This window comes from Arvicanthis niloticus, chromosome 1 (assembly GCF_011762505.2).
Source record: "Arvicanthis niloticus isolate mArvNil1 chromosome 1, mArvNil1.pat.X, whole genome shotgun sequence".
Taxonomy (NCBI): Eukaryota; Metazoa; Chordata; class Mammalia; order Rodentia; family Muridae; genus Arvicanthis; species Arvicanthis niloticus.
Window position 1 is genome coordinate 89535249 of NC_047658.1, and position 18198 is coordinate 89553446.

General features: G+C 48.1%; 1 protein-coding gene across 1 annotated transcript; it reads right to left on the bottom strand.

Moving 5' to 3' along the window:
- Positions 1-100: 100 nt before the first annotated feature.
- Positions 101-16756, bottom strand: Ern2 (endoplasmic reticulum to nucleus signaling 2). Its single transcript, XM_034508360.2, is given in 23 exon segments — positions 101-166; positions 169-357; positions 532-599; positions 678-801; positions 1613-1740; positions 1842-1989; positions 3574-3770; positions 3862-3961; positions 4040-4229; positions 4403-4487; positions 6022-6160; positions 6371-6517; positions 7146-7267; positions 7379-7526; positions 7615-7693; positions 9763-10027; positions 10866-10967; positions 11263-11370; positions 11520-11592; positions 13324-13396; positions 13644-13677; positions 14321-14426; positions 16588-16756. Coding segments are annotated over 23 exon segments (2736 nt in total). The 5' UTR covers positions 16678-16756; the 3' UTR covers positions 101-145.
- Between the last annotated feature and the right edge of the window lie 1442 nt (positions 16757-18198).

Sequence of the window (18198 nt, forward strand, 5' to 3'; positions counted from 1 at the left end):
TTTCTTGAGGGTCCCCTGCTCCCAGAAGTTTTCTGTTCTAACAGCCTCAGCCCCTTAAACTGCTGCCCATCTTTTCTGACACTCCTGAGGCCAGGTTGAGCCACAGGCTTAACTTCTTGGTCCGCCTTTGGGGCCTCTGGATGTCTCAACTCTTTGTGGCATCTGGCAGGACCTCCTGCCTTCCAAAGCTGGTGGATAGTAGGGCAGGAAGAGGCTCTCAGAAGCACAGGTCCTCATGGCACGGTGAGTGTGGAGCAACAGCCTCGGGAAGCGGTGTGTGAAGTACTGGATGAAGCCAGCAGGAAGTTGGCCTAGTGTCTGGCGCACCTCAGCTGGGAGCTCCCTGTAGTGGTGCTTCTGGGGATGGGCAGGACAAGGATCCTGACTTAGCTGTGGCAGACCATCCCTGATCTCGCACCTCAGCTGGGAGCTCCCTGTAGTGGTGCTTCTGGGGATGGGCAGGACAAGGATCCCGACTTAGCTGTGGCAGACCATCCCTGATCTATGTCCCACCCAGGCTCTAGAACATACCTTGTTCCTCATGGCCCGGAGCAGGTCTCTCACTGACGTCCCTTTGTATGACCGGAACCTTTTCAGATCTGCGGGCAGAGAGATGAGCTGCAGAGGTGTTCCCACTGGGACCCTGCCCTTCAGACTCACCCAAGTGAGGCCTCTACCTTCCTGCAGAGGTGCTGAGATATGCTTGTACCAGTTTTCCCGGACCACTTTGTAGCTTCCTGCTTCCAGCGCCATCACGAGAGGTCCCTGTTCTGGTTCCTTTTCCAACCAGTCACTGACATCCTAGGACCCCACAGAGTGCCTGAGCCTTGTGGTCATTATCAGAGAGACCTTAAGGCCAGGACTGTGTCAGGTGGCTAATGTTGGAGTAGCAAAATGTCTTGGGATGACAGGGGCTATTGCTTCCTGGATAGTATGGCTTCCCTATGCCCTACCTCAATGCCCCCACCCACCTTGAAGGAAGAGTTGTTGCTTCTGTCCTACAGGTAGCCTGTAGCTCAGGTGTAACCCTTGCCCAGGGTCACATATGAAAGGATTATCTATATTGACGTCACAGCATGAATGACTGCAGATGAGAGTGGACAGTATTTCCATATAGGGACAGTTAGAGCAAATGCACAGATCTCATGGGCCGAGGTGACAAGGCTCTGTTTTCCCTTAGCCACTCTGATTTCCCTTTTTCTTGTTCAGGACCTGTGATGGTTTGAATGAGAGTGGCCTCCACAGGGTTTGGGTGTCTGGTGCCCAGTTAGTGGAAATGTTTGGGAAGAATTAGGTGTGGTCTTATTAGAATACATGTGTCACTAGGTGGGGGCTTAGAGGTTTCAAAAGCCCACACCAGGCCCAATGTTCCTTTTTTGGCCTGCAACTATGGATCAGATGTGAGTTCATAGCTCCTACTGTAGCACCTATCATGCCTGCCTTCCACCACAACACCAAGATAATAATCTGAAACTGTAAGCAAGTCCCCAATGAAATGTTCCCTTTATAAGAGTTGCCTTGGTCATGGTGTCTCCTCACAGCAATAGAACAGTAACTAAGATAGGACTCAAACTTAAAAGTTTTGGGAGGCCCCTTCCCAAGACCATCTGACCTGGAAGAACTGGAGCTCCTTAGCTCTGCTCCAAAAGAGGGGGTGGGCCAGTACCCATCTTGCCGAGGGTCGATCCTGGGGAAGCAGGCTCAGCATGGCTTTCACTAAGTCCAATGCCACAACCTTGTCTGGAGGGCAGAAGAGAGAATGGGTTATTTTATATATGTCCTCAGTCTCATGCCTCCTTGCTCTCTCTCATCTTTGCTGCTCCTGTCTGACTCTCACTCACCATGGGTCTCTTCCTGCAGCTGAGCCAGACAGGGATCCCCTGAGAGGATGTTGGCCTGGCGGTAGAGACTCTCTCCAAAGGGGTGGCTGCCACCCGAAAGCACGTAATAGAACACGCAGCCCGCAGAGAAGATATCCACAGCGCTGGTCTGGGGGCCAGAGAGTGGGCGTGAGAAGGAGGAAGCAGGCCTTGCTAAAATCCCTCTGGACCTGTAGAGCAGTGGGGAGCGGGGGGTCAGGGGTTGTTGATACCAGGACTCAAGAGATGGTTTCTTTGCCCCTACTGAACTTTTGGTCCTGTTTTTCCTTCTTGTGAACAGATACAGGTAGTGAAACTGAGTGAGGTTGACCAGAGTAACCTGACCACCACTGATTGTCACCAGGAGAGCTGAATTTTTTTCCAAGTGCATTTGGTAATTCAAGGTGTGTGTGGGAGGGGGGGGGCTGTATTTCCCCAATGTTAAAAATACTTAGTTTACACTGGTATTGGTCCTACATAAGTGATTAGGTCAGAACAGGTAAGAGCCAGCATCTTTTTTCTATGTAGCTTGAACTCAAGGTCCTCCTGCCTCAGCTTTGCATAAACTAGTTTAAGCTGGGTCACTTTTTTTTTTTTTTTTTCTTTTTTTTGAGACAGGGTTTCTCTGTATAGCCTTGGCTGTCCTGGAACTCACTCTGTAGACCAGGCTGGCCTTGAACTCAGAAATCCGCCTGCTTCTGCCTCCCAAGTGCTAGAATTAAAGGTGTGCACCACCACTGCCCACCTTACCTGGTTTAGAAAATGTTTAACTTGGCCGGGCAGTGGTGGCGCGCGCCTTTAATCCCAGCACTTGGGAGGCAGAGGCAGGCGGATTTCTGAGTTCAAGGCCAGCCTGGTCTACAGAGTGAGTTCCAGGACAGCCAGGGCTACACAGAGAAACCCTGTCTTGAAAAACCAAAGCCAACCAACCAAACAAACAAACAAGCAAACCCCAAAAAACCAGGTATGATATTTGTAATCACAGGAGGCTGAAGTGGGAAAGTTGAGAGTTCAAGGCTGGTCTAGGTTAGGTAGCTAGACCCAGTGTCAACAAGGTCATTTTTTGGTCATGGTTTTTCAACTTGGGTGGTTGTGATGGTTTGAATAGGTTTGGCCCTTTTAGACTCATATGTTTGAATGCTTAGCCCATGGGGAGTGGCACTGTTAGGAAGTGTGGTCTCATTGAAGTAGGTGTGTCACTCAGGGGGTTGGCTTTGAGGTCTCTAAGGCTCAGGCCTTCGCCCAGTGTGGAACCAGACCATCCTCTTGGCTGCCTTTGGATCAATATGTAGAACTCTTGGCTCCTCCAGCGCCATGTCTGTCTGCACTCTACCATGCTTCCCACCATGATGATAATGGACCGAACCTCTGAAACTATAAGCAGTCCCAGTTAAATGTTTCTAAGAGTTACCTTGGTCATGATGCTCTTCACACTAATGGAAACCCTAAGACAGTGGTACTGACATGTAACTGTGAGGAGCGGATGGTCCCCTGTGTACTGTGGCATGTTTAGCAGCATCCCTGGCCTTGCAGAATGTCAGAGGTGATTTCTTCCCAAGGCAAGCCAGCCAAAACGTCTTCAGACATTGCCTAGCTACAGAACAGACCCTAATGGAGACTGCCTTGGGGAAGAGGGAGTAGATTATCCCCTGGGATCTCTTTCAGAGAAGAAGTAGGACACAGAGGAAGCCTTGTGACTAGTGGGCAGACTCACTGGGCTGTTTGGGGGCAGCTGCAGGAGTTCTGGTGCCATCCAGCCTTCTGTGCCAGGAATACCAGAATGGAGACTGAAGCTACAATGGCCGGCAGGTATTTTCTTGCAGAGCCCGAAGTCAGAGATGACCACTCTCCCTTGGCCCTGGCTGTCAGGCCCAGCCATGAGAATGTTGCCTGGCTTGAGGTCACGGTGTACTACACACAGGAAGGGAATAGAGAGAGTGAGTGACGGCCAATGGGGAGGAGGCTAAGCAGGGGGCTAAGGACTGGAAGCAATACAGAGTACCTATGTGTAAGGAATGTAGGTGGGCCAGGCCAGACATCATCTGCTGCAGCACTGTGGTGGGCTCCAGGCCCCAGCGGTCTAGGTCTGGACTCTCCACATACTAAGATAAGGGAGGGACAAAATGTCACTCTCCAGCCCAAGGCCTCCCCCTCCCTACCTCCTTGTGCTCCCATCTCACCTCTTGCAAGGAGGCCTGGCAGAGCTCCAAGGCAATATAGTGGAACTGGGGACCACGCTCAGTGCAGAAGTAGCGGAGCACATTGGGGTGCCGGTCAGACTCCTGCAGCAGCTGCACCTCTCGCCGAACCAAGCTGAAGCACTCTCGGAGAAGCCTCTTCACAGCTACTGCACGTCCCTCAAACTGTCCTCTGAGAGGTGGCCCAGGGGTGGGGGTGGGGGTTTAGAGAGAGCAGATAAGGAAAAGACTTGGCACTTATCCCCACATCTGGGAGTCTGGAAGGATGTTTGTCCTTCCGGATGGTTGTTGTCAAAAGGGCTGCAAATGACAAGAGCTGTGACTTGGGGTCCACCTGCCACTCACCGGAAAACAAAAGTTCCTCCTGCCCCACGGCCCAGCACATCCTTGGGGTTGAAGGAAATCTTCCCCACCACAGTGGGCTCTCCAGCTACAGGGAAAGAAGATATTGTCCTCTTAGTGATCTCTGCCCACAGTCATTTTTCCTGCCTGCCTCTGCCAGCTCTAGTCCAGACCCACCTGCCATCTTGACCATTCTTTAGACTTCCAACCCTTCTGTGCTGGGTGTGCTGCAGTGGCTGGTGCTGCCATTGGTGTGGCTAGGCAAGTGCCTCAGGGATGACAGTAATGGCATCTCTATCAGTGTGAGGGCCAAGTAGATACATGGAGGAAGGAGCAGGTGATAATGGCTGTGTGACTCTGCTTTGAGCACCTTCTGCTCCCTGATGTTTTCCTCTTTTCTCTCTACAGTCTCCTCTAACACTTGTAACACTTCTTTTCATTGACATTGAATTGCTTTAAATAAAAAGATGAATTCAAGTAGACAGAAGTGTGATGAGAGTGAGCACAGGAATAGTGAATAAAGGCGATGTTGGCTTTTTTAGTCCACGCCTACAGTACAGCACAGTCTTGGTGTGCAATTAAGATGGGTAAGGTTGAGACTAGGGAGATGCCTCGGTCAATAAAATGCCTGCTTTGCTATGAGAACTGAGTTAGAGCCTAGTATACATGTAAGAAGCTGGGCATAATAATCCCAGCACTGAGGAGGCTGAGAGAGGTTGATGCATGCATGCATGCATGCATGCGCACGCGCATGTATACACACGCACACGCACACACACACACACACTAGCAAGAACAGCTCTGGAAAAATACAGAGTCTTGTCTGCAGAAAGACAACCAGATGCTACTGGCAGGTGCACACACACACACTAGCAAGAATAGACCTGGGAAAATAGAGTCTTGTCTGCAGAAAGACAAGTGGACTCCACTCCAGAGTCTTGTGGTCCAGGGAAATGGGTTTTGGGATACAATGGAATGATTATTTACTTGGACTTGTAGAGTGAAAAATTATAAAATGGTCTTTATAATTTTATATTTATAAAATATATACAGGCTTTTTCTTTACCCCTAGACCTGAGCAAAAGAATGCAGGTTCCAGAAAGCAGAACTGAATGTAAGATTTCAGGCCTTCACTTCCCCCGGGATACATTCTGGGAGGAGGACATTATCCCTGAGTCAGAGGAACATTCCTCAAGCCTCAGGGAAGAGAACCCACCTGTGGGTGGGGAAGGCCTAAAGCAGGAAGACACATTCTTGACCACAAAAAAAGATGCAAGTCATTTAGGTGGGGCTGGGAAGCTAGTAACCAGGATGACAGGACTAGTGACAAAGCAAGACTACATTTTGAGAATACAGTGTTTTCCACATGACCCTGATTCACCTTGGTTGCGTTCCTCTGTGCAAAGGCAACTCTTTAAAAGCTAGCTGACCACAGTTCTATCTACAACCAGAGACCCTGAAAATAGCAATAAAATTATAACAAAAAGACACTCAAGGAGACTGTCCCTTATTGATTGATCCCACCATCTGTGGTTTCTGACAAGTCAACTTTGAAATTAAATCATATTCACCTTTCCTTTTTCTCTACCTTTGACTCCCCAATTTTGATGACTCAAGTTTACCTTCAGGGTCATGGGCTGGCTGTGTTGGCTCTGAGGGGTTTTGAAATCTCTGGTCCTTCAGGATGTCCCTTGAAGGCTGTGTCTGAGCATCCTGTGAGAGGTCAGGAGGGCCTGAAGGTGCTGAAAGACTCTGTTGCTGCTGTAACATATGGGTTTTAGTGACTACCAGCCTTCCCCTGATGGACCCCACACCTTGCTAGAGCTGGGTTCACAATAGAGCTTGGACTCACAGAGCACAGGAGCAGGGGCTCCTAGGAGGAAGGCAGAGTCTGCTGGAGTCAGGTAAGCGAGAAGCAGAGTTCTCTCTAGGAAGACTCTAAAATGAACAATGTCAGAATGTTGGACTTACCTGCCTCATCAGGTAGAGGACCCAGGCTCCCAGGAGGACGGCAGTGAAGCTAGCTGCTAGCAGGTCTTGAGATCCCAGCCCTGGATAAGAGTCTGAAGCTTTCTCTTCAGGATGTAGTTCTGAATCCTCCCTCCTCAGGTTTAGGAGCTAGGAACAAATCAGGTTTCATTTGTGGTGAAAGCTCCCTCCTGTGTGAACCCCCCATATCTTCATCAGTGGGGCCAGGGCAGGGCTTAGCTGATGGGATAGGGAGGGGTTGTATGATGGGCTACTTGGTGCTGTCTGTGGTTCTGAAACATTATGGCACTCAGGAAAGTTAATCAAACCTAACTGAAGACCAGTATTTTTGAATGTCATTAAAATTCACATGTTTGAGGCTTGAAACTATGAGGTTTATCTCTAGAGATTAGGAATTTGGTGTGACTGGAGCAAACTCCCAGGTAATTTGAAAATTATTGCTTCTTCTAACCTTGAGCTACTTACTAGTGCTTCTCCAATCTCTCCCAGGAGAGCAGGGCTTTATAGTTTTTCTGTTTTCAATTTCTCACTGTGATGAATATTTTACAATGTTTACACTGAAGAGTACGGGAAAAGAATCTGGGAAGTATGCTTTGTGATTTATGAAGCCAATATCATTTTGACATTTTAAACATGCCTAGTAGTAGCAGCAACAAAATGCTTTCTGGTAACTTCCATGAGATTGACTAGGGAAGAGGTACAGGCTGCATGCGTGTCTTCTCAATCCACCCACAGCCCCTGCCATCCCAGTACTGACCTCAAAGAAGAGAGCTGGAGTATGAAGGTCCTCTGAGCCTCTTGTCTCAGCAGAATCTTTACCTGGGGTGGGATGAACCCTCAGCATGGTGGTGTGCAGGACTGGGGGAGTTTCATGGTATCCTAAGTGTCAGAATAAAAGCCAGAGTGTTGAGGGTGTGTATTTAAATCCAGAAATTGGTTTTATGAGTCTTTTATCTTCATCTACTTCAAGTTTAAATCAGGGGACCTCACCAATGAGTAGCCACTGGCTGGGGAGGGCAATGCTGCCTGAGGGGTATCTGACAGCAGTGCTGGGTGAGCCCTCTCGCTCCCCTGAGACTTGAAGTGTCACCTCATCTGTTGTGGGGCCATCCATGGGTGCCAGAGTCAGTCCACGGGGCTATAGCAGAAGATGGAGAGCCACATGTACAAGATGCTCCTTTCCTGCTCTAGCCCTCCTGCAGCCCACTCACAGATCCCCTTCTCACCACGAGGGCCACCCCAGCATGGACCAGTGCTTTAGAGACATAGAAACCAGCTTCTTCTCTCCCCACATACAGTGTCATCCTAGAGGGAGGGGAAAGAGAAGGCTGAGTAATGCTGGTGGGTAGCTTCAGCATTGATTTCCTGTGTCCTTTGTATTTTCTTCCATACTGACTCTAGAGTTGACCATGTTACTTGCTTTAGTCAATGAGACACATATAATACATAGACTAGAATGATTCTTGAGCATTGGGTGTTGCCCTTCAGTACTGTTATGTGAAGCCCTGAGACTACCGGGTAAGGAAGCCTACTCTCCCACAGAAAGACCTTATGGCATATAAATGAAACATTTTATTTGACACCTCCTCAGCCAAATGGCCCACCAACTACTGAATAGGTAAGTGATACTGTCCTGGATCATTGCCTCCACCAAGTCACTGGATGATTTCAGAGAAACAGACAGACAATGACAAAACAACAAAACAAAACAAAACAAAACAAAACAAAACAAAACCATACCTGGATGACCCACAGAATCGTGAAAAATAGCAAGTATCTATTGCTTCTAAGCTACAAGAGTTGTAACAGTTTGTTTTGTAGAAAAACTAACTGGTATAAAATCTATAACAACGTTTTCTCAAAGTATGCCTCACTTTTTTTTTTAAAGATGGGGGGGTTCTTATTATGTAGCCCAGGCTAGCCTCAAATTCATGATGCTCTGCCAGCAACATACCGAGAGTATAGATATGCACCACCACATCTGGTCCAGACCTCAATAAGAACTCAGTTTTCACCAAGTGGTGGTGCACACCTTTAATCTTAGAACTTGAGAGGCAGAAGCAGGCAAATCTCTGAGAGTTTGAGGCCAGCCTGGTCTATCAAGTGAGTTACAGGACACCTAGGGATGTTACACAGAAAAACCATGTCTCAAAATAAAAATCCAGAAAGAAAGAAAGAAAGAAAGAAAGAAAGAAAGAAAGAAAGAAAGAAAGAAAGAAACTCATTTTTCTAAATTGGAACTCATCACCTCTCTCTTCATCTTTTGCTTCTTTCTCTCTTTTAGTGGTTTGAACTACTGAAAATGACAACAGCCATGAACTTCTGGAAGCCTTTGCCTCTTTGCTTACAGACTGAACTGTAACCATCCTGGTCCTCCTGATCTCCAGTCTTCATCCTTCTCCATCCCCCTCTACTTAGTACCCTGAGCTTTGCTGCCTATGGCATCATCTTATTTCAATACGTTTTATTTTCTACATGTAGGGGTGTTTTGCCTGCATGTATGTCCGTATACTCCACACATGCATGGTGCTCACAGAGGTCAGAAAGAGGGCATCGGGTCACTTGGAACTGGAGTTACAGAGGGTTGTGAGGCATATGAGTGCTGGGAATTGAACCTGGGTCCTTTGGAAGAGCAGCCAATACCCTTTAGTACTGTGCTGCCTCTCCAGCACCTCTCTCTCTCTCTCTCTCTCTCTCTCTCTCTCTCTCTCTCTCTCTCTGTGTGTGTGTGTGTGTGTGTGTGTGTGTGTGTGTGTGTGTAGGGATGAAGGGGAGGCAGCTCTAGCTCGTCTCAAACTCACAGATATCTGCCTGCCACTGGCTCCAGGGGGCTGGGATTAAAGGTGTCCAGCACCATGCCCAGCCCCACAGTACCATCTTTTTTCTAAATTCATTCTGAGGTATTCAGGAGGTCTCTTTACCCTTATTTCACTGTGTTGTGGTTGCCTTTTATATGTCTGCTCCCACACTAGACTCCGAGTTTCCAGTTGGCAGGAACACTGACTCTGCTGAACTCTCAGAGCCTAGTAAATGACTGGCATATAATAAATGGCCAGCTAGCTTTTGTGGAGCAAATGGAACACATGGGCAATCCCTGACTTTTCTACTCTGTGTCTTGGAATGGCGTAAGAAAGGGTAGCACTTAAAGTATTGAACAATCAGTTCGGTATAGCATCTTTAGACCAAAACAGGATGGGACCCAGAGGACCCTCCCAGAACTGAATCACTGCTAAATGTTGACTATCCAGGAGTCCTAGGAACACTTTCTTGACACCTAATTCAGCTGTATTGGTGGGTCATTATGATTGGCTATTCCACTGGGGCTGTGACACCTCCAGAAACTCCTTCCCTGGGTTCTATAGATGGACACTTACAAAAGCTGGGTGTCTAAGGAAGAGAACTGGGTGGCTCTGTCCTGGGAGCTGGAGGCAGGAAGACGGATGTGGCCCCAGCGGAGGACAAGGAAATGTAGGGTGTCCCGAGCCAGTGTAAGATGAGGCAGCTGGCGCAGACCATCTTGATGCCATGTGTAGATCCCTGTCACAGGCACTCCCAGGTCCTGTGTCCACAGCACAATTCCACTTCCTGGATCCACAGTGAGAAGCAGGCCCATCCCACAGGATGTCAGGTGGCTCATGTCTACCGAGAAAGACAGCTGGGGAGATGTCAGAGAGATCTCATGGGACACATCAGAAAGCAGCTGGGTTGGGAGCTTATTCATGTGTGCAAAGGTCATGGAGGGTACTGGGACACAGGAAGATCAACTGGAGTTTGTTTCAAACAGAAAGGGATTGGTTGGGGCCCTCCAAAGTTAACTCATATGTTTGTCTAGGTCATTTAAGATGGGAGGTCATTTGAGAGAGGGATTTTAGGATACAGGTTGTCAATCACAGACATGGTCAGATTGATGTTCATTAAGGTGGGTCAAGTAGGCTGGTGGGTCCTTTGGGAAGCACTTGGAATATGAAGGGGTCAGTTAGGAGCCTTGGCGGGGTCAGTCATGTATCAGAGTTACCTGCATAGTGCCCCATGAGGAATGACAAAGTCAAGATTTGAGGGGTCAGTTAGGAGCCCCTGTGAGGTTCCTCAGGAAGTTGAGTAGGATAGGTATAATAATGATACTGGGGAGTCATACAAGGCCATTTGCAAGAGTTGACCGCCATGCTGAGATCAGTTAGGACTTGATGGGATTGTGCAAGATATTGGGGAGGTTGTTTGGGGGATCCCTTAAGATGCAAGGAGTCACCTCGGGCTACCTGGCTGGGGTCATTTGGGGCATGGAGAAGTTCAGATGTATTGCTCAGGCTATGTGATCATCAGAGTCATCCCAGGTCATCTGTCAGGCTGTGTCATTTAGCAAGTGAGGGGACAGCATATCAGTGGGTCAATATGTGGTAGTACTTGGTCCTGATGTCACTCAGGGCTTCCCAGGTTGGGGACTTTGCTCCAAATTAAGGCTGAGAAAGGTGGTACTCACATTTCCCAGGTGAGCCATCCATGGGGGGTGCTGAATAGCGTCGGTAGGTTGTGTTCCAGCGCAGGGCTGGTGTCCGTGGGTCATGCATGGAGACCGTGTACTCTGTGTGTCACAAGCAAGGCTACCAGAAGGATGGTCATATGGTGCTTCTCAAACCCGATTTCAGAGCCTGTCCCTCTTGGTGTAGGACTGGAGACTTCTCAAGCATTTGAATTGTAGGCCTGATGACCAAGCTCACCACTACACCTCTAGCTCCATGGTCAGTGCTCAGTAAAAATGTTTATTAATGATTGTCAGATTGACTGGCAAGCCTGGATTCAACTTAGATAGCAACTGTCAAGCCTGGACAAAGAAAAAGAGGGGGCTTCTTCCCAGGTATAGGGAACATCTGACTTACGTGTTTGGCCAATGTACAGTTGAGGAGTAGAGAGGCCCTCTGTGGTCAGTGTCATCTGAGTCTCCCCTGTCTCAGGGTCCACCACAAACCAGGCATCCTGCTTCCGTCCTGTGGAGGAGGAAAGTGTGCCAACTCTCAAGATGGTGTAGGAAGAGGTGTGTGTGCCCTTTTGTTCCTGGCCCAAGTTGGTCTGACAGGACCTAGGTCTCCCTTCTTACTAGCTGGATTTAGCCCCCATGGGCTGCAGAGATACTCACCTGTGTAGAAGACACCATCAGAGCTGCGACAGGGAGAGGCATGAACCAGCTCTGGGATGGTGAATGGCAGTTTCTGAGAGGGAAAAGGTCCAAGAATGTGTAAGAGAAGAAGCATACACAGCACATAGTGTGCCACACTCTCCCAAGGTCAGCCTAGAGAGACCTATTTACTAGGTATCAGGGGTGGCTTTGCTTATACACTGAAGGCCTAAAATCAGCCATAGGTCTAAGTCAGCCTGCTAACACAAAGTCTAGGGTTTCTGTGGAAAAACACGGAAACAGATAGCTGTAAGATATTGTAAACAAGCAGCTTTGGTGGAAATTTGCCAGACTGGGTTGTCATAGACCTTGTAGATAGGTAGCCTTGGTGGATAGTACCAACTTAGATAAGGACAAGTGAATCATAGGCGGAGTCATAGTGAACTGTCCCCTGAACCTTCACCCAGCTGACACTCTGTTCTGGAAGATACCTGTACTCCCCCTGAACACCTACTCTCCTGTGTCATCCCCTTCCCCACATCCTGCCTTTTTGTGTATATAACCCCTGTGTGAAAAAGTAAAAATTACGGTTTGATCAGCCTATTGACAAGCCGTGGTTCTTTTTGTTCACTTGTTTTTTCCCCCCATTCTCTCTTGGGTGATCTCCCTGGACCCTGTTTAATGCCCTGCTGGACAAAACAACCAGGCACCTGTCTTTCCATTTCCTAGGAAAGGAAGTTGGAGTTCAGAAGGGATGCGTAAGTCAGCTCATGGCACTCAGGTAGACCAACCCCAGAGCCAGCACCCTCAGTCACTCTTCCTATGAGCCTCTTAAAGAACTGCAGAAGACCCCACACTGTGTGCCAAGACTCCACACGATTCACTGATTCCACCTGATGAACTACTTCAAACAAATAGATACACACATATACATGTAAGAACACACAAAGGCACATAAACACAGACACACATAAATGTATACACACATGCACATGAACACACAGACGCACCCATACAGACCACTCACACCCACACTCACACAAGCTTTAAAATTCAGTGGTCACAAAAGACTCAGCGAGATTGATGCTCTGTTTGGACTCAGTGTTGGTGGTGAGTGTGGCTCTGCCCTTTGCTCGCTGCCCTCCTTTGCCCATTCTCTCTTTTTTCTCTGTCTCTGTCTGTCTGTCTGTCTCTCTTTCTCTCTCTGTCTGTCTCTGTCTCTCTGGTTTCTCTCTCTCTCTCTCTCTCTCTCTCTCTCTCTCTCTCTCTCTCTCTCTTTCTGTCAGACTCGAGTCTGTATTATGTAAGTGAGTCTCCTCTATTCGGGTTTCCTATGGGTTTTAACAGGGGGCACAGGGTGAGATGTTTATAAACCACCAACTTTCAGAACCAGAGCCATCCAGCTGACTCGCCCATGAATGAGCAAACTCAGAGTAGCAGAACTACCCAGATGCACCCAGACTAATTATTTTTCTTTCTTTCTTTCTTTCTTTCTTTCTTTCTTTCTTTCTTTCTTTCTTTTTTTTTTTTTTGGTTTTATGTCTTTGAATTTATGAGTGATACGTTATTTGGCAAAAGCTAACCAATACAGTTTTCACCTTAATGTCCCTAGAGTTCTGGAGATGCCCTATGATATACCCAGAGCTCTGACATTCTGCTTTGTGGACACAGCCAGACTTGCCACTACAGACAACCCTTTACAGTGTTTAGAGCCTTGCCTTACAGCTTCAAAAGACACCACTCTGACACACTGTCCTTTCACCAATTGGCTCTCTGCTGATGGATTCCTGCCCCAACCCATCCCAGGCAATGAGAAGAAACATACCATCAGCCCCTGTTGTTTCTGGGTTCCCAAGATGTACAGGCTGCCATCAGCTGGGTCAGAGAGAAAGGCCATTCTGTGGAGCAGAGAGGGACATAGGGAAGGCTAGGTGCACAGCCATGGTCTCCAGACGGTTCTTCTCCCTACGCCTTCTTACCTGGCAAAGCCCATCCTTGTGGGAGGCACCTTGGAGCAGCAGGAGTCCTTTCCACATCAGTTGAGATCTTCCTAACTTCTAACACACTCCCATATGCCCCGCCCCAAACCCTCACACAACTACGGCTCCCCAGTCACTCTTTTCATAGAAGCCCCAGTTCACTTACTCTGTAACATACATTGGTCCCTGGATGATGGGGTCTGCAGGGAAAGACATGGAATCAGAGAATCTCTTTTCGACTCTGTTGTAAAGCATAGCTCAAACTCACCAAGTGTTTACCCTGTGCCGGATGCAGAGCCTGGCAAATGACAAAGGCTCTGCATGCAGTCTCTGTCATTCTGCTTTGCCCAAGTTTGGGTCTTAGAAGAGAAGCCATTGGGCCTCAGAGAGCTGAAGTGATTTTCCCAAGTCCACACAGTTGGCAAGTGGTGAAGCTGCCTATGGATACTGGCTTACTGGATCCTTGTGTGTGTGTGTGTGTGTGTGTGTGTGTGTGTGTGTGTGTGTGTGTAAAGGTCAGAGACATCTTCCTCACTTGGTTTCCATCCTTTTCTTTGAGACAGAGTCTCCTACTGAACTAATTTGGCTAGGCTGGATGGCTAGGAAGTCCCAAGAATCTTCCTGTCTCTGGGCCGTGAAACACACTGTTGTGGTTGTTTTGCTTTTGTTGTATGTGGGTGCTGGCAATCCAAACTCGGGTCCTTGTGCCTGTGTGGCAAGCACTTTACCAACTGAGCCAGCTCTCCAGCCCATTAGGGCTCTTGTTCCTATCTTTGATGCCAAGGTGAATGCCTACTGCATGCCACTGAGCGACCTAAGGAGAGATAGATGTTTCTTGTTTACCGTCCTTCACTGTCCACTTCAAGTCCCCTGTCTGCTTGTTCAGTGCATGGAGACTTCCATCCAAGGTAGACACAAACAGAAGGCTCTCCGGCCTGACGGATTGGACCTAGAATGGGAAACAAAACCATTTCATCTGAGGGTTCCAGGATCTCCTTGCCTTTGTCCCAGGCAACCAGATTTTTCTGTTGGAAGAGACAGAGAGGGGAAGAAAAATGAACTTTATCTTATTGGGGATTGGAGGGGTACAGAGTGAGCTGGGGGAGCCAAGGGGACATTGACTCTTACTTCCTCCCTTTCCCCCACATCTTTCTGTCTTCCAAAGTAGACCAAAGGTGGGGATGTGTTATATGCATCAGTGTGCATGTTTGTATGCACACACACACACACACACACACACACACACACACACACACACACGAGTGGAAGGCAGAAGCCAGTGTTGGGTGTCTTCCTTCATTACTTTCCACCTTATCTTTTGAGACAGGCTCTGTAGCTGAACATTCATTCAACCAGACTAGCCAGAGAGCTCCAGGAGTCTGCCCATCACCCCACTCCAACCCCAACCCCTGCCACCCAGCACCGTGGCTACATTCATGCCCACAGTCATAGGCTTTTACATGGGTGCTGGTGGTTCAAACTTGGGTTGTCATGGCTGAGTGGCAAACAAAAAGCTTTCCCTGATTCATGCAGCCTTCCTCTGGGATGGGAACAATTGAGTATCCCCATTGCACAGGTCAGGAAGACTGAGACACAGGGCGGTCAGGAATGGCACAAATGGGACGTAGAGTTTCCTCCAAAGTGTGGTTTCCTTCTCCTTAGTCAAATGTGGGTCTGTTCTTGGAGGACTCTTTCTGCTTCCCCAGACTGGCTCAGCTGCTTTTGGTGGCAAGCTCTGTATTCCCCCTGATGGCTGCAGGAAGGAGGCCTGGAGCTACCTTACATCTGGCCCCTACTGGGCATGCTTACCAGCTCTGGGCCCTCCTTGAGCAAACAGGGTGAGGCTGAGCTCAGAGCAGGAACCCTAAGATCCGGGTGGCCTAGCCGCACCCCTGCAAGGGCCACATCCTGCTTCAGGACCCTCAGGTCTTGGGTGTAGCCAGTGGTATTTGCTGGAGAGTCAGGAGCCCATCATCTATCGCCTCTCTTTTGGGCCTCAGTCTTCCCATCTGCAGCTTGACAGAGATATGGGCCACAGAAAAGGCTGCTTTCTGATTAGCTGTTCCAAAAAAAGAATTTTGTTTGGTCTTTACAGTGCTTAAAGCATTGCTTTTAATTATCTTTGTGTTGTTTTGTGAGACAAGGTCTGATGTAGCTCTGCTGCCGGCCATGTAGAGCAGACTGGCTTTGAACTGTTGGCAATTCTCCTTCTGCCTCCAGAGTTTTGGGATTAGAGAAATTTAATACCATGTCCAGCACCTACAGATCCTTTATTTTTAAAAACACTATTTTTAAATTTATTTTTATTTATTTTTTATTTTTTTGAGACAGAGGTTCTCTATGTAATCCTGGATATCTTGGAACTTGTTACATAGACCAGGCTGGCCTCCAACTCATAGCTATCCACCTGCCTCTGCCTCCCAAGGAATGGTATTAAAGGCTAAAATTTTTATTTTTAAAATTCAGATTTTTATTATTATTCTCATTTCTAGGTTTTCTAGAAATGTCAGATCTGGCTACATCATGCTCCCATTATTCATTGACAGCTATGATTATTTAGGCAACTAGCCTGGGCTAGAGAGGGGCCCCCAGGGTCTAATTCTATGCTGTCCCTTTAGCTGGAGGTGAGGGGCAGAGAAGGTGAAAAGACTCCAGGTGGAGTGAACGCTTAGAGCCCAGGGTGGGCAGAGAGAAGGTATTCACTCCCCGCAGATTTCTAAGCGTAGGGAATAGTGGTCCAGATACACACGAGGGGAAGGGGCGTCACCAAGGGCCAGAGACTGAACCATGGTTTCAGACAGTTTCTCAGCAGAAGTCTCAGAAGTGGATCATCCTTTTCAAGAAAACTGAATCCTCAAACGGCTTTAGAGGCCTTAGTTCATGTCTACTGTCTCCTCCCCACGTGCCCCTCCCCCTCTTTCCCTGTTGCAGAAGAGGCTGAGCAGGTACATCTCCCCAGTCAGGTTGTAAGAGGCATCTCCCTCCCCAAGTGTATGAGGGGTTCACTCACTAGGGGTCCTTTTAGGTGACCTGAGCCGGAGGGAAAGAGAGAAGGTGTCCCTACTGACCACTGACCGGCTACACCCCCAGTTCCCTGGCCCTGCACTCACCTGTGGACCGAGTATCCCCAGCAACGCCACAAGCTGCAGCAGGAATCCGAGGGGAGACCACAGTTGGAACCTCTGGACTGGTTTCGCCATAGCCTGTGGGCAACCACAAAGTCTCCAGCTCCTTCTCCTCCCTCAGTGCCTCAGGCAACAGCAGACTTTTCTCCACGGGAGACTCCGCCCCTGCTACAGAGCCAGCTGGCAGAGCAGTCTTAGGTGAAACCTCACCCTGTGGTGGCCCCCGCCCTTTCCATCACACCCACATTTCACCCAGTCCCCTCAACCTTGCACCAAATGTGGGCAGTTTGAGCTTTCCTGGCAGGGATTTTTACCAACTGAGGCTGACGCTAGAGAACATGCCTAGGTCTGTGCTGACTCCTTTTTTAATTTTTTTTTTTTTTTTAAGATTTATCTATCTTATTTTATGGTGTGTTTTGCTTTCATGTATCTCTGTGCATCATGTGTGTGCCTGGTGCCCAGGGAGGTCAGAAAACTGTTGGATCCCCTGGAACTGGAGTTGGGATTGACTGTGAAGCGCTGCTGTGTAGGTACTGAGAATAGAACCCCTGTACCAGGCAAGAGCAAATGCCCATAAGGCCGAGCCATCTCTCCTGCCCCATGGCAAGGTTCAGGCTCAGAACTGAGACTAAAATTCAAACATCTTACCTCAATGCTTGCGCTCTTTATTATTTTATTAATTCTTCACATGTGTGATCTCCACTAAATTGTTATAAACTATGAGTTAACTGATAGACCCACTCATTTGTCTAACAGATATTTCATGATCTACTAAGCTAGACAGCTGAGCAGAACAGACAAGGTCTTTGTCTTTGTCAAGCTTATAGATCCTCATGGTTAAGACACCAAAGCTGGGCAAGGTCAGGAGTTCAAGGTACTCCCTGGCTGCATAAAGAGTTTGAAGCCATCTTAGATGTCACAAGAGACCCTAACTGAAAAATAAACAAGGACACAGAAGCAAGGACAACAGACATTACAGAATGGAAGGGTGTTCTGTACGACCGTGATCACTTTAGAAATAAAGTATTTTTATTTTGCCTACATATGTATCAGTGGCAGAAGGATCAGGAGTTCCATGTTGCATAGTGAGTTCAAGGCTAGCCTGGGCTCCGAGAGCTTCTGTTTTGAAAACAAAACAAACAAAAGATACCACTGGTCACCTTCTCTGCTCTTATTCCAGGGTGTGGAAATGTCAGCCCTGTTACCTCTTAAACTCAAAACACTGTTGCCCTAGTCCTGCTCCAGACTACTGTCCACCATAGCCATCAAAGTCCTTTTCCTCCTGCCTGCAGCTACAATCCCATGCATCTTCACCTTCCTTCCCCAAGTTTCAGGGAACAGGTCTTTTCCCTTACAGCCCCTTTGGCCTCCCCTGAGATAATAACTTCATGTATATACATATACTATAAATAAAATGAAAGCTATAGATGTACCCATCCACACACACACACACACACACACACACACACACACACATATATATGAATAGCTTGTTATATATTCTGCCATGCAAGCACTATGATCTGAGTTCAGATCCCCAGCACCTATGTAGAAAAGCCAGATGTAGTCCAATACTGGGGATGCAAAGACAGTGGA